This window comes from Phacochoerus africanus, chromosome 5, assembly GCF_016906955.1.
Source record: "Phacochoerus africanus isolate WHEZ1 chromosome 5, ROS_Pafr_v1, whole genome shotgun sequence".
Taxonomy (NCBI): Eukaryota; Metazoa; Chordata; class Mammalia; order Artiodactyla; family Suidae; genus Phacochoerus; species Phacochoerus africanus.
The window spans coordinates 46,079,715-46,093,141 of NC_062548.1; the positions used below are offsets into that span (position 1 = coordinate 46,079,715).

Consider the following 13,427-nt stretch of genomic DNA (forward strand, 5'->3'; position numbering starts at 1 on the left):
GCAGCATCAGGCATCCTGAGCCCTGACCCCAGTTCTGGGCGGCTGGGACCCTCCTAGGGCCAGACAGGTGACACCGCTGGGTCTTGAGACCACGTTCAGACACCCGCCAAGACCAACAAGGAGACAAGGGGAAGTGGGTGTCAGGTGGGGCAGGGTGGTGTCCACAGACTTCAGTGCAAAATAACCTGGCTCTGGACACAGGACTGCAGCTCGCAAGAGGCCAAGGGCCAGAGCTGGACAAGGCTTCCGCGGTGGGGAGATGGGGCCACAGGGGGGGTGGGGCTGGGACACAACTCCCCCTACCCCCACCACCAAGAAAAGGCATCTCCAAAGGGCAGTTTCTCAATTTTATTAGCCTGGAGCTCCTCCCTGCCGGCCCCATGGGCTGGCCCAGGGCACAGTGAGCAGGACTGAGGTCAGACAGTTTCAGCCCCGGCAGCCTGGAACAGCTGGACCGAGGGGTCAGCAGGTGCAAAAGTCCAAATGCTGGCACTTCAGGTGTGGCCGGCACCTGGCCAGGCCCAGGGTGAAGCCTGGCCTGCCACAGTGGGTGAGCAGGGCACCGTGGTCCTCTCCTGGCAGAGGGTCCAGCGTGGGGCAGGGCCAGGCCCTGCTTAGGCAGCATTCCTTGGAAGCTAGGAGCAGTTGGTGATCCTGGCCAGGAACTGCTGTGCCCACCACTCATCCAGGTCGATGGGCACAAAGTCTGTGGGAAAGCAGAAGGCTGGCCAACCAGTGCCTGCCCCTGGAGCCACGACAAGCCCCGCACCCCGAGCCCAAGTGTAGGAGCTGCTGGGAAGAGTCGGGTCAGACTCCAGTCTTCCTCCCACCCTGCTGGGGCTAGAACCTGGCTGAGCCAGGTCCGGTGGGAGGTGGATGGGAGCCCCTGAGGGCGGGGGAGGGCTCACTCTGTAGCCGGGGGTTGGGGGTCCTCTCCACGTACTGCACAGGTCTCGGGCCGCTCTCACTGGCTGGGCCACCACCCAGCTGCTGCTCCACTTGCTGCCAGGCTGTGGGGAGAGGGTGGTCAGGCTGAGCCAGGGCCCTGGCCCCCTGTCTCCTACTCTGGGGCCTGGTGGCCACCCTGGACCCCAGCCCAGATCTGAGAGTGGGCGGCCTGCTAGACGGTCACAGGACGAAGAGGCAGAGAGCCCAGACAGGGCCCAGCCCTCCGGCCGCTGTGGGTCGGGTTACAGTGGGAAGAGAATGAGTGGCCCAGGCCACACCGTTGGACCTCAGAACTACCTTCGGACACAAATCGGACGTTCTCCTCGTGGGCCAGTGTGTAGGTCTCTTGGGATCCCTCGAGGGATGGGGATGTGGCAGGGGGCCGCCGGCCATTCACCCGATTGAACACGAGCCTCGGCCCTGGACTGCAGGAACGGGGAGGAGACAGTCAGCCACTGTTCTAAGCCCAAGTGCCACCTGGCAGAGCTCCGGGAGTGGCCTCAGGCCACACCAACCACAGCCAGGCCAGGCCCAGCCCAGGCACTTCCCTGAACATAAGGCAGCTGCGTGCTGCAGCCAGTGACCAAGGCCTTTCTCCTGCAGGCCTGCACCCCGGCAGCCCGGTTCATAAGTCAGCCCCCCTGCCCTGAAGCAAGCCTGAAGCGGCGGGGGGAGCACTCTCTCCCAGACCCCCAGCAGACCTCCAAGCTCATGGCACCCATCCAAGGGGCTCTCAGGCACCTCCTCTGCCACCTGCCTCTCCCGGACCAGCCCAGCCTTTGACCTGAATGCACAGGGTGCTCGGCCCAGTGCCACCCAGCAGGCACAGTTCTTGGGTCACCTTCTCCCCCACAGAAGCCTTTCCATCTAATGACACCCCGTGTCACACAAGAGCTGGCAGCCGTTGCCCACCCCCAGCTGCCCCAGGGACAAGGCCCCAGGGATGGCTCCTCCTTGTGCTCAGCGGGCCACCCTGAGCCGCGAGGGTGTGGCTGCAATCCCTGCCCAGCCCCGCAGGCCCCAGGCCAGGGCTAGGCTCTTGCCCATGGGTGCAGGAACGCCCTGAGTGCAGGAGCTCCGCCTGGTGGGCGTTTGATGTCCAGGTGGCCACAGGACCCATCCCGGTCTGCCAGGCCTGGGGCATCGATGGGCTGCCCGGGCCTGTAGCAACTGGCCCAGCCCTGCGCACACGATGCCCAGGGCAGGGCCGTGGAGAGAGCGGGGCCCACACCTACAGCAGGAGGAGGGAGCCGGGAGTCCTGGGCTGCACGTGCCCCTCCGCCAGGCACTCGCGGTCCCGCCGGCCTGCTCGTCATCCTGGGCTCAGGCGCCCACCGCCGCTCGGGGTTCCTCCTCGGTTGAGAGGGGCACTAAAATAAAGAGGAGCGTCTTGAGGGGCACCGGTCCTGCCAGCTCCGGGCTGGCAAGGTTGGGTGGCCACAGAGAGTGTAGGGAGCCAGGGCTCCTCCCGGGCCTGAGCTATGCCAACCAGAGGGCATGCATGCCTGTCCTCGACTGAACAGCCCCTGGCCTGCCACCCTTACCCCTGGAAGGCCGCAACCTCAAGGAAACTGTGCACATCAACGGGGGCAAAAAGACTGTGCTCAGCGGCTGCCACTCACAAGGGCCGAGGTGGTGGCCCAGCTGGGCTGAGAAGGTGCCCCAGCAATCAGGTGCTCACCACTCCCTGCTGGCATTACATAAGGTGGCACTGCAGGTCCTCTGGGGGAGAGGGCACAGCTCCCCTGTGCCAGCTCTCAGCTCCCATGGCCCGGCCGCGGCCTGTCTCTGCTTGGGGCTTCCTCTTCCTTCGTCCCCCTCACTTCCTGCCAAGGTAGACCACTCGCATGTTGTCAGCCCAAGAGCCTGGGCTCAAGAGGGAAGTGACCAGGCCCAGGTCACACTCAGTGAGTGGCTGGCAGTGCCGGAACTTAACTGTGTGTCTGTCTGACCCCACGGCCCGGCACAGCTTCCCTGCAGCATCAGGTGGTCGCAGGGCCCCACTTTCTCTCCTCCCCAGCAGGAGACATCACCTCCTGAGGTCTTATTTTCTCGCCACCGCCACAGGGCACAGACGCAAAGGCCTGAGTCCCACCACAGGACAAGTCAGATACTTTGAGCATCCATGGTGCACCAGGCTTGGACCCCTTCTTCCCAGGCAGGTCTGGGGGAGGGAGGGTGGACAGGAAGCTCGGGTGCAGTGATTTCAGAGGACTGTGGACCTGCTGGCTGCTCTGGTCTCCCAGGGAGGGGCTCTTCCAGGCGCAGGAAGAGGCAGCTCGGGGAAGGTAGTGACCACAGGGCAATGGGGCGATGGTGCAGTCAGCACCCTGCTCTGTCTTCCCAGGTATTCTGCCGGGTGCTGTATTCCCCCGCACCCGGCAGAATACAGCACCTCAGAGACTGCGAAGGGCAGAGACCTGAGCAGGGTGGCACCTTCCAGGCGCGGAGCTGGCTCCCCCCTCTCTCCCCAGCACCCTGACCGCTGCAGATGCTCCCTGCCTTCCCTATTCCCCAGCCAAGGGGCCGCGGAGAGAGCAACGGGCTTCTCCATGTACGAGAATGGGGGGCTCCCCGCCTGGGTGGCAGAGGAGCAGGGCAACACACCCGTGCCTGGTTCCCTCCCCTGGGAGGTAGGGCGGCCATGCAGACTGAGGCCAATGTCACAGGGCAGTGTCCCTGCACAGCCCGGGCCCTGGGACGGGCCCCCCAAGGTCCCACCCCCAGCCCTCCCCAAGAGGTGCTCGTGGCTGGCCAGCAGCATGTTCCTCGCTAGGACCAGCCTCAGAGGGTCCACATGCCCCCAGCAAGAGGCCCCTGGGAAGAGCCTGAGCCCAGACGGGCCCTCACAAGGTGCCCCCACCTGCGGCATCGCAGGCCAGTAACCGAGGGGGAAGGGCAGGCTGAGGGTGGCCAGAAGCACACCACCCCTGCCCTCTTATGCCACCCTGGAAGCTTTTCGTCTTCCACGTGGAAGGAGATGCCGGGCCGAGGCCCCCCACCGCAGTGCTGCCTCAGGGCCCTGAATCTGCTGCCCTCATCCAGCCACAGCCCAGCACAGGAGCCCTCAGGCCGGGGAGGGCCTGGACCAAAGTCCTGGGCCCAAGACAGCAGAGAAGAGTGAAACCAAAGCCCAGGGTCTGAGCTAAAAAGTAAAGGTTCAGCCCTGGAGGAGGGGGAAACCGACCTCAGGGTTCCAGTTACCTGGATGCCAAAGTGTTGAACGGAGTCTCCTTTGGCAAAAGTGCTAGTGAGAAAAGGGGGGAAAAACCCACAACTCCAGCAAACCCCGAGCATCTGCGGGGGGCGGGGGGTGGGTTGGGTGAAGGGCAAAGGAGAGCAGTGGCCTGGCAGGACCAAAAGGAACCACCTGCACCTCTTCTCCGCCTGCCCTGCAAGCTTAGGGCTGGCAGCCCCCAGCCCCGGGGCAGAGGCAGGCTGCCTGGGGGGCCGCCTTCTGGAGCACCCTGCTCCCGCCCTCCGGGGCGAGTCCCAGGACAGCTCTTCTCAAGCCACGCAGGCCAAGGTCGACCCGGGCACCTGATTCAACCGCAGGCTTTCTCCCGACTACGGTCCCACAGGGCTCAGAGGGGTGTCACGCATATCCGGCCCAGCCCCCTCTGACCCAGCCAGGTGCCAGGTGAGGCGGAAGCGCGGAGAAGCCGAGCCGGAGCTGCAAGCGCGGGTCCGGTCGGCACGCCCCGCCCCCTCGGCGCCCGTCCGGAGCATGTGGCCCGGTCTCCGCTAACCTTTCCCCAAGGTCACCCTCCGGGCCCCGCGGCGGCCGGCGGGGGAGGGGAAGGGCAGGCAGGCTGCGGCAGGGGCCAGGCGTCTCACCTTGACAGGGGCCAGGGTCCTGGAGGCTGCGTCCGTGGGGGCTGCGGGGTCGGGGGCGCGGGTTGCCGGCATTTCAGGAGCTCGCCGAGCCGGCTCTCCACCTGCTGCTGCGTGGGACCTGCGGGCACAGAGAGGGCGCGTCAGCCGCCGCCGGGGCGGGGACAGCGTGAGGAGCCCCCCGGTCGCCCCCTTCCTGCCTTACCCGCCCCCCCTTGCACCTGTGCGGCGCTGCGCGACCAGCTTGCTGGGTCCCTTGGTGATGGTGTACATGGTGCGGAGGGGCCGCCGCGCGCCTGCGCCCTCCCTGCCCGCCGGCCCGCGGCCAGACCTCTCGCCCTCCGCCCGGCTGGCACTTGGCTGGCGGCGAAGGTGCGGCCCCTTTAACGGGCGGCCGGCGCCGCGGGGAGGGGGCGGGTCCGCTACACACCCCCGGCCCTTAAAGGGCCCGCGCGGAGGCACGCGGCCGGGGCGGTGCTCACGCCGTTGCGAAACTGGCTGCTCCCGCCGAGAGGCCCGAGGCCGAGGGGCGGGGCCGGGCAACCGCAAACCGCGCCCGCCCCTCGGGCCCAAGGCACAAGGCCGAGTAAATTCCCCGAGGCCTGGGCCTCCCGCCCCCGGGCACCCAGACGTGGGGTCGGCATTGAGGTCAAGAAGCCAGAGCGCTGACAGACGCTGGGGGTGGTCTGTGCCCACCCTGGAAGCACGGGTGGAGGCCCTGCCCCGAGGTGCCTGGGAGAGCCTGGGCCAGGATGAGTCCAGTTACGGACTGAAGGGATCAGAGATGAGAAAAGGGGTGTCAGCCCCGTAGGTTTGGGCGGAAATGTGTCTGCTCTGGCAGCCTCTCCTTCACCCAGTGGGTCCAGAGCCAGGAGTGCATCCTATCCTGGCTCAGTGTGCCCTGCTGATGGAGGGTGGAGACCCCTGACCAATCCAGGAGCAGCCTGGGGGCTGGATCCTCAGGTGGAGAAGGTGGATTAGGCCACCCAGCTTGCTGAGGCCACCCACAGGGGAGAAGGGGCACTGGCTCCTGCAGACTGCCCAGGCAGTGCTGGGCTCAGCGGCAGACCCTGAGCAGGGACAGTGCCTTGGGCCCAGCCTCCCTGACCTCCAGGAGGAGGTCAGGAGCCTGGAGGCCCAGGAACCAGATCTCCCACTGGGCCCTAATCTCCCAGGCAGCCCCTTCCAAGCAGGCTCTCTCACAGGGTTCCCTCCTGGGAACTGGATGGAGAAGCCCCTTGCTCTCAGCACTGGTACTCAGGGCTGCCCCAAGCTCTCCCCACAGCAGCCTGGCTTGGAGGTTCGGAAGCCATGGCACTCTTGGGTTTGGGAGGCTGAGGGCCTTGTGTGCTCTGCAGGAGGCACGCATGCTTCTGTGTGGTTGAGATCAATCCTAATGCCCCCCCCCCAAAAAAAACCAAACTGTGACCAGTTTGTCCAAGAGCTATGGCATCGGCCTCTGAGGCCTGTGTGCCCACCTGGTCCCACGGAGCCCCTGCTCTGCTCCCAGGAGTATTTGAGGAGGCTCAATTGGAGCCTGGGGTGTCCGATGGCGCTCCGTCTCAGGCTTGGAGCCGCTGCCCCAGGGGCAAGGGGGCTTGCCCTCAGCACTGTGGCCCAGTGGTTCCTGGAGCACACAGAGCCCAGCTTCCCCCACATCCACTGTCAGAGCAAGCCTGAAGCCTTCCACCCAGGCGGGGCTGAGGCCGTGGCAGGGGCTGGAGTGGGTCCTTCCCTCCCATGCAATGCCCAGGCCATAAGGACAGTGTATACTGCAGGAAAGAGTGGGTTGTGGAGCAAGCAGGAGGAGACCCCCCACCTATGCCATGCACCTGTGCGGCTGGCAGGGGTAACCGAGCTGTTCCAGCACCTGCAGGGAAGCCTGCATCCCCGGGGTGCCTGGGCTGGCCTTCCCTTTATGTGCCCCCAAGGGCCCTTGGCTCTCCATCTTGTCCTGCCCAAGGGTAATGCCCCCTCCCCAGCTGGGCTAGGCCTGGGACCCTGAGAAGGGAGAGCACATGCAGAGGATCCAGGTATGAGCACACCCCTGGCCAATCTGGCCCCTCCCTGCCCACCTCTGGTCCCTGCCCCCAGTCACACCAAGGCCAGCACTGTCCTGCGTCATCTGTACTGGCTCTCTGGCCTCCTTGGTGGCCTTGGGCACAATGCAGAAGGAGCCAGGTCCTGGGGTGGGGGGGTACCTCCCCCGCAAGCTGATCTGAGAGCTCCTCCTCTCCTGGCACCCGCTCAGGCCAGCATGGATCAGGGGCAGGAGAGGGACTGTGGATGGGCGGGCAGGCCTGGCCTTTGCTTAGATCTTCTAGAAACCAAGGCTGCAAGGCCCTCCGGTCCCAGCCCTGCCCATGAGCCTTGTCTGTGGTCAAAGGTTGGGTCCAGAACCCTTGGAAGGGCTCCCAGGAATGACCAGCAGAACAGGACCAGTTGTGACACGCAGCAGGAGTGGGGGGGCAGGACAGGCAGGGGATGGGTAGAGTGGAACTGAAAATCCACTGGTCCCCAAGAGGCACTGAGCAGGGGCAAGGAGAACTAGGGTGGAAGAAGGCCAGGTTGTGGGGGCAGCAAAGCCTGGGCTGTGGGGCTGAGGGGCCTTCCCTGCCCCACGGCTCCCAGGACCCAGCTCTGAGCACCAGACCTGCCCTGGCCTGGGGAGGGCCCCGCCAGAGCCCTGTGAGGTCAGGGTCTGGATCGACCTGCTGCCAAGAGCTCCTCTTGCAGGAACCCGGGCCAGCCTGGCTTCCTTGGACTGCACAAGCCAAGACGGCGTGTCAGCCTGCGAAGCCACCACAGAGGCAGCTGGAGTTGGGGGCGGGGGCAGCTGGGCGGGAGGGTGGGGTCTCACCCAACAGGCACACACAGTGGGCGTCACAGGAAGCAACAGCCTTACTCAGACCCCAGTTATCCTAAAAATATATACTGTTTCTCTTCTTTTTTTTTTTTTTTTTTTTGCTTTTTAGAGCTGGACCCACTGCATATGGAAATTCCCAGGCTAGGGGTCAAATCGGAGCTACAGCCTCGTAGGGCTACAGCCAGCGCCACAGCCAGGGCCACGGCCACGCTGGATCTGAACCGCATCTGCGCCCTACACCACAGCTCACGGCAACGCCAGATTCTCCAACGCACTGAGCAAGGCCAGGGATCGAATCTGCATCCTCATGGGTACTAGTCAGGTGAATTTCTGCTGCGCCACAATGGGAACTCCCTATTTTTCTCTTCTAAAAGCCTCTCCATATGACACTGACCTTTCAAGTTAAAGGAGGAAGAAGTTTACGTTTGCAGCCATCCTCAGCCACCCTCTGATAGCCATGCCCTCGCCACGCCAGACTGGGGGAGGGGCTTCGGCCAATGAAGAGTGACCAGTGGCCCCAGGAAAAGACTCCCCCACTTACCACTCAGTTTCGAAGGCTCGCTCTGTCCCTTCCCATTGCCACGTGCAGTGAGTTGAGTGGCAGCCCCCAAAAGAGCCACTGTCCCCAAGCTCAGAACGTGAGCTGACTTCGAATAACGGTCTTTGCAGATATAATTAAAGCAAGGATTTTGAGATAAGGTCATCCAAGGTTAGGATGGACCCTAAACCCAACGATGAATGTCTTTGTGGGAGAAAGGAGACAGGTACAGGACACAGAGACGTGAAGGAGAAGACAGAGGCAGAGGCTACAGCGAGGTGGCCCCAAACCCAGGAATGCCTGAGTCACCCCGAAGAGGAGGCAGTGACAAAAGAGCTTCCTGTAGGGCCATCTGAGGGAGCTGACGCCTTTATTTTGAACTTCTGGCATCCAAAACTGAGACATCATTTCTTTTCTTTTGCTTTTTAGGGCTGCACCCCTGGCATATGGAGGTTCCCAGGCTAGAGGGCTAATCGGAGCTACAGCTGCGGTCTACACCATAGCCACAGCAACGCGGGATCTGTGCCGTGTCTGTGACCTACACCACTGCTCACGGCGATGCTGGATCCCCGATCCACTGAGCAGAGCCAGGGATCAAACCCGTATCCTCTCGGCTACTAGTCGAATTCGTTTCCACGGCGCCTTGACAGAAACTCCCAATACATTTTTGATTTCAGCCATCAAGAGTTGAGGTCATTTGTTACAGAAACTCTAAGAAATTAAGAGACTGAGGGATGGGATAGCGGGTGAGGGAATGGAGGGAAGCGTTGGGGGGCTTGGAGGAGGCTCAGGAATGGTGGGCACACAGGCCTGGACCTCAGGAGAGAAGCTGGGCTCTACTGTTGGCTCCGGACATCACGGGGCAGAATGGGGGACTTTGTCCCTAGCCCTTGGGAGGTGACCGTGCCTAGGGGAGAGGGCACTTCCGGCGCCCAGGATGATCCTCAGGAGACACACCCCCAGGAGGTGCCACTGAGCACAGCCCGGATGCGGGGCACCTCCAGGGCCCAATGTTCAGCGTCCCTCGGGAGAGACCTGGACCCACCCAGAGTCTGACACACATTCAGGACTTTGCAGAAAAAGTGTGCTCGCACGTGTGCCCTGGGCTCACACATGCTCACACGCATGCATTCACGCACACGCTCCCAGAGCCTCACCCCTCGGCCGTGTCCAGCTGCTCCCGTCCCAGGCTCTGAGCTCCGTGAGTGTGGAAGGTGGGCGTCAGGTCACACAGCGTCCAGTCCAGAGTGATGCCTCCAGGGTGACGAGGGTGGCAGGCAGAGGGCCACCTGAGGTCCAGGGCTGGTAAACGGAAGACACTGCTGGGCCTTTGCCCACTTCCTCAAGCAGCACACACAACATGGGGGAAGCAGGGAAATCTGTGGGTCTCAGGCCCCTCCCCTCCTCTTTTTTTGGGGGTTCTTTTTAGGGCCATACCCATCTCATATGGAGGTTCCCAGGCTAGGGGTCCAAGTGGAGCTGCAGCTGCCAGCCTACACCACAGCCACAGCCGAACGGGATCCGAGCCGCGTCTGCGACCCACACGGCAGCTCACCCTTAACCCAGTGAGCAAGGCCAGCGATCGACCCTGCACCCTCGTGGTTACGAGTCGGGTTCATTACCCACTGAGCAAGACAGGAACTCTGCTCCTCTCAATCTCATCACTCGGAAAGTCTCCAGAGTTTTCGAAGCGCTGTCCCAGGAGCCAGGACAAAGGCCGAATAGCTAATTCGTATTCTATGACAGTATCACAGCGTGGCCCATGCCCAAGAGTGCCATGTGAAGCCCCCAGGAAATCTGGTGCCTCCTGAGGGGCGAGGAGGGCTGGGGGACCTGGGTGCTGAGGCCTCCGGTGACCACGGGTCATCAGCAGTGGGCAGGGAGTCACACCGAGGGATACCTCGTCTCCACCTGGAGACAGAGAAGATGCTCGGCCAACACACGGGAGGCGAGGCGGAGGGTGAGGAAAGGGTCCTGAGAGCTCAGGGTCCTGAAGCGGGAAAGCCGGAAGAAGGGCCTTAAGGAGAAAGGCCAAAGGCGCGGTCCGGAGGCCTGGAGGCCCGCCCACTGGGCGGAACCGTCCCCGGAGGTGCGTCCAGACCGGCCACCCCCACAGCGCGCCACCTCCCTGAGCTGCAAGATCCTTCTCCCGGTCGGACCACGCTCACAGGCCCCTGCCGCCACCCTGCACGCCCCCCTGACAGCAACCCGAGGCTCACGGCCCATCCCGGGGGCCGTCCACAGAGCGCTCGCCGGAGCGACGTCGGCTGCGGCGAGGCGGGGGTCTCGCGCGAGAAAAAACGCCCAGCAAGGGAGAGGAGCTACGCGGACGGCGGGGCATGGCCTTCCGCCTGTCAACAGCCTGCTTGAGACCTGGGCCCCGAGAAGCCGAGCAGCGAAGCATCTTTGGACACAACAAGTCGGCCGCCCACTTAACTCAGAGGTCGCCGGCCCCTCGCAGCATCGGCGAAAAACCCTGGGCGCGCGCGGGTCACTTTAGCGTCACAGACCCTGGAGTCGCGCAAGCTCAGTTCCTTCAGGCCGGGCCCGCCCCATCCAGAGCCCCACCCACCCGTGAGCCCCGCCAAGCACAGCCCCGCCCACCCGGAGACCCGCCCACCCGCGAAGCCCCGCCCTCACAACTTCCGGAATGCCGCAGTTGCTATGGTTTTCACGGTGCGAACGCCGCTCCAGGCGTCCATAAAACCTCAGCCCCACTCCGTCTCCTCGACGGCCGGGTGCCCAAACGGTACCGCGAGATCCCAGGTCAAGCCCGGTGTTCCTGCTCCTGCTGCGGGCGCGGCGGAGGCGCATGCGCTCTGATGTCTCTGCGCGAGCAGAGTCGGCTCGGCGGGGTGAAGGGGGGGAGGGGATTTGCGTCACAATCTCCTAAGTCTCTGGGAGAAACCTTCAAAAGCAACAGCGCCGCTGGTGTAGTGGTATCATGCAAGATTCCCATTCTTGCGACCCGGGTTCGATTCCCGGGCGGCGCAGACTTCTTTTTCTCCGGTGTTTTTTCCCCACCATCTCAAAAAATGGACTCTGATTCTAAAAAGATTAATGAAGAAGAAGAGAAGAAGAAAAAAAAAAAACACGAGAGAGAAGCATCCATTCTGGTGCGACACGAACAAGACAATTTTGGAGCAATGAGCTCTATGAAAATGCTAGGACAGCCACGGCCAGAGGGTGCTGAGCCTTTGGGCTCCTGCAAAGCAATGACCCAAACTCTAGCCCAGACCCTCGCCAGAAGCCACCGCGCGCTGCGCGCCCTTTAAGGCGCGACGCCTGTGCTCATTTTCCCGGGGTGGGGCGGGCGGCGGCTGCGCGGCGGGCGGGTCTCAGACGCGCCCAGCGGCGGGGGACTGCATCTTCACTAGGGCCCCGGGCCGCAGGACTGGAACCATGCTGGTGGCGGCGGCAGCCGAGCGGAACAAGGAGCACATCCTTCACGTGCTGCGGCAGTATGTGGACCCGGCTCAGCGCGGCGTCCGCGTGCTCGAGGTGGCCTCGGGCTCCGGTCAGCATGCAGCCCACTTCGCGCGGGCTTTCCCGCACGCCGAGTGGCAGCCGTCAGACGTGGATCAGCGCTGCCTGGACAGGTGTGGCAGGAAGGCGGGACCCCGGGGGTGAAAGTGGGCCCCGTCCCGCTGCCCTGGTTCGCACGCCTTTGTGATTCCTCCAAGCATCTCCCGAGTGGGGGTGCAGGGGCTCAGAAAGGCTGCCCAGGCCACTGCCACCCACCGGCTGCCCTTCTGCAGTATCTCCGTCACGGCTCTGGCCCAGGGCCTAACCAACGTGAAGGCCCCGCTGTACCTGGACGTGACCTGGGATTGGGAGCAGTGGGGTGGGATCCTGCCGCGATCACTGGACCTGCTGCTCTGCATCAACATGATCCACATCAGCCCCCTGAGCTGCACCGAGGTCTGTGGGGCTGTGGGCACACAACCTAGGGGCCACCTGCCGAAGCGATGTGCTGGGAGGGAGCTAGGTGCCAGGTTGGCACGTATGGGAGGCAGACCATTCGGGCCGGGAGTGGGTGCGGGGAGGTCAGGCTGAGTCTCCAGCCCAGAGCCCGGGGCTCCTGGAGGGGCCTGGGGACAGGTCCTCACTGCTGTCTGGCCTCCCACCTCCGCAGGGCCTCTTCAGAGCAGCAGGACACCTGCTTAAACCCAAGGCTGTGCTCATCACCTATGGGGTGAGTGCTCCTGCCCGAGCTGGGCCTCCCCTGGCAGCACCGCCCCAGCCGGCCCTGGGTGTGCCTCACCTGCTAGTCTCCCTGCACCCTCTTGGCTCAGCAGCTGGTCCTCAGCAGTCACCCCTCTGCGGGGCATGGAGGGAGGTATCCTTTCCGTCCTGTGGGTGCGCGTCTGTGAGTCTGCCTGGGGGAGGGCTGACCGTGGGCAGCGGGCAGAGTAGTGACCCCCATCTCCACAGCCCTTCGCCGTCAACGGAAAGATTTCTCCCCAGAGTAACGTGGACTTTGATCTGAGTCTCAGATGCAGGTCAGAGCTGGGTGGGTGGGGGGCTTGGTTGGGGGGTCGGGTGGGCTGGGTGACCCCCAGGCCGCTACGCCACCTCCTTCTCTCCTGCAGGAACCCAGAGTGGGGGCTGCGGGACACAGCCCTGCTGGCAGACCTGGGCCAGGCCAGCGGCCTGCTCCTGGAGAGGATGGTAGGTGGTGACGACTGATCACGGGCAGCCTCCCTGGGGACCGGGGCAGTTTCTCCAGCCGAAGTATCTTCCCCAGGTGGACATGCCAGCCAACAACAAGTGCCTGATCTTCCGAAAAGAGTAACCCCTCCTCCTCCGGCATGCCCACGTCCCTGGGACAGAGCCAGACCACCAGCCTCTGCCTCCCCGGGCCACCCAGACGGGGGATTCTTGGCCAGTGGCCACAGGGCTGCTGAGAGCCTGGGAATAAAGTGCTTTCTGCTGTCCCATTGCTGGTATCCGCCATGCCTCCTCCTGGGAGCACCAGGAGGGACTAGGTGGGCAGGCTATGTTTCCCAGGATTCCACACACTGGCAACGTGAGGGGTCTGGCCGTGGGTCGGGGCTTGGGGACATCCTGCACTCTGCTGCTCCAGTCAAGCAGCGAGGGGAGGGAGGACCCAGGGACTGCTGCGGCAGGGCCGAGCCGGCCACCTGGCCTCCCACCCTGGTGTCCAACTCGGAGGCTGGTCCTCACCCATGCTCCCTGGTGACCTCAGACTGGAGCCAAGGCCTCAGGTGGTGGCAGGAC

The 13,427-nt window shown here is 63.9% G+C and overlaps 2 protein-coding genes and 1 non-coding gene across 4 annotated transcripts; 2 read left to right on the forward strand and 1 right to left on the reverse strand.

The window, feature by feature from the left end:
- Nucleotides 1-333: 333 nt before the first annotated feature.
- On the reverse strand, nucleotides 334-10,741 carry MCRIP2 (MAPK regulated corepressor interacting protein 2). 2 transcript variants are annotated; one of them, XM_047781097.1, is made up of 5 exons: nucleotides 5,004-5,162; nucleotides 4,786-4,903; nucleotides 1,246-1,373; nucleotides 909-1,010; nucleotides 334-706 (listed from the first exon to the last, which is right to left on the reverse strand). In XM_047781097.1, exons 1-5 carry the CDS (start codon nucleotides 5,053-5,055, stop codon nucleotides 636-638), a joined length of 471 nt encoding a protein of 156 aa, XP_047637053.1. In that variant the 5' UTR covers nucleotides 5,056-5,162; the 3' UTR covers nucleotides 334-635. The 2 variants fall into 2 exon arrangements, with proteins under 2 accessions (XP_047637053.1, XP_047637052.1); XM_047781096.1 differs by lacking the exons at nucleotides 334-706; nucleotides 909-1,010; nucleotides 5,004-5,162 and adding exons at nucleotides 2,180-2,318; nucleotides 9,344-9,488; nucleotides 9,813-10,741 and having other exon boundaries at nucleotides 1,289-1,373.
- A 367-nt stretch (nucleotides 10,742-11,108) lies between these two features.
- On the forward strand, nucleotides 11,109-11,179 carry TRNAG-CCC (transfer RNA glycine (anticodon CCC)). The gene has a single exon. It is a non-coding gene; the product is annotated as a tRNA-Gly (tRNA).
- A 339-nt stretch (nucleotides 11,180-11,518) lies between these two features.
- On the forward strand, nucleotides 11,519-13,126 carry METTL26 (methyltransferase like 26). The gene is made up of 6 exons (XM_047781098.1): nucleotides 11,519-11,785; nucleotides 11,945-12,107; nucleotides 12,322-12,381; nucleotides 12,621-12,688; nucleotides 12,779-12,857; nucleotides 12,934-13,126. Exons 1-6 carry the CDS (start codon nucleotides 11,589-11,591, stop codon nucleotides 12,979-12,981), a joined length of 615 nt encoding a protein of 204 aa, XP_047637054.1. The 5' UTR covers nucleotides 11,519-11,588; the 3' UTR covers nucleotides 12,982-13,126.
- Nucleotides 13,127-13,427: the final 301 nt, after the last annotated feature.

Bases quoted from the DNA above. Each gene is read 5' to 3' on its own strand.
- MCRIP2 (XM_047781096.1), bottom strand. From the start codon at position 10,053: ATGACCCGTGGTCACCGGAGGCCTCAGCACCCAGGTCCCCCAGCCCTC. The intron at 9,489-9,812 runs GTGGGTAATGAA...TCCGTTTACCAG, and splicing joins CAGAGTTCCTGTCTTGCTCA to CCCTGGACCTCAGGTGGCCC. The intron at 2,319-4,785 runs GTGAGACGCCTG...TCTTTATTTTAG, and splicing joins GGACCCTGGCCCCTGTCAAG to TGCCCCTCTCAACCGAGGAG.
- METTL26 (XM_047781098.1), top strand. From the start codon at position 11,589: ATGCTGGTGGCGGCGGCAGCCGAGCGGAACAAGGAGCACATCCTTCAC. The intron at 12,689-12,778 runs GTCAGAGCTGGG...TCTCTCCTGCAG, and splicing joins GATCTGAGTCTCAGATGCAG to GAACCCAGAGTGGGGGCTGC. The intron at 12,858-12,933 runs GTAGGTGGTGAC...TATCTTCCCCAG, and splicing joins GCCTGCTCCTGGAGAGGATG to GTGGACATGCCAGCCAACAA.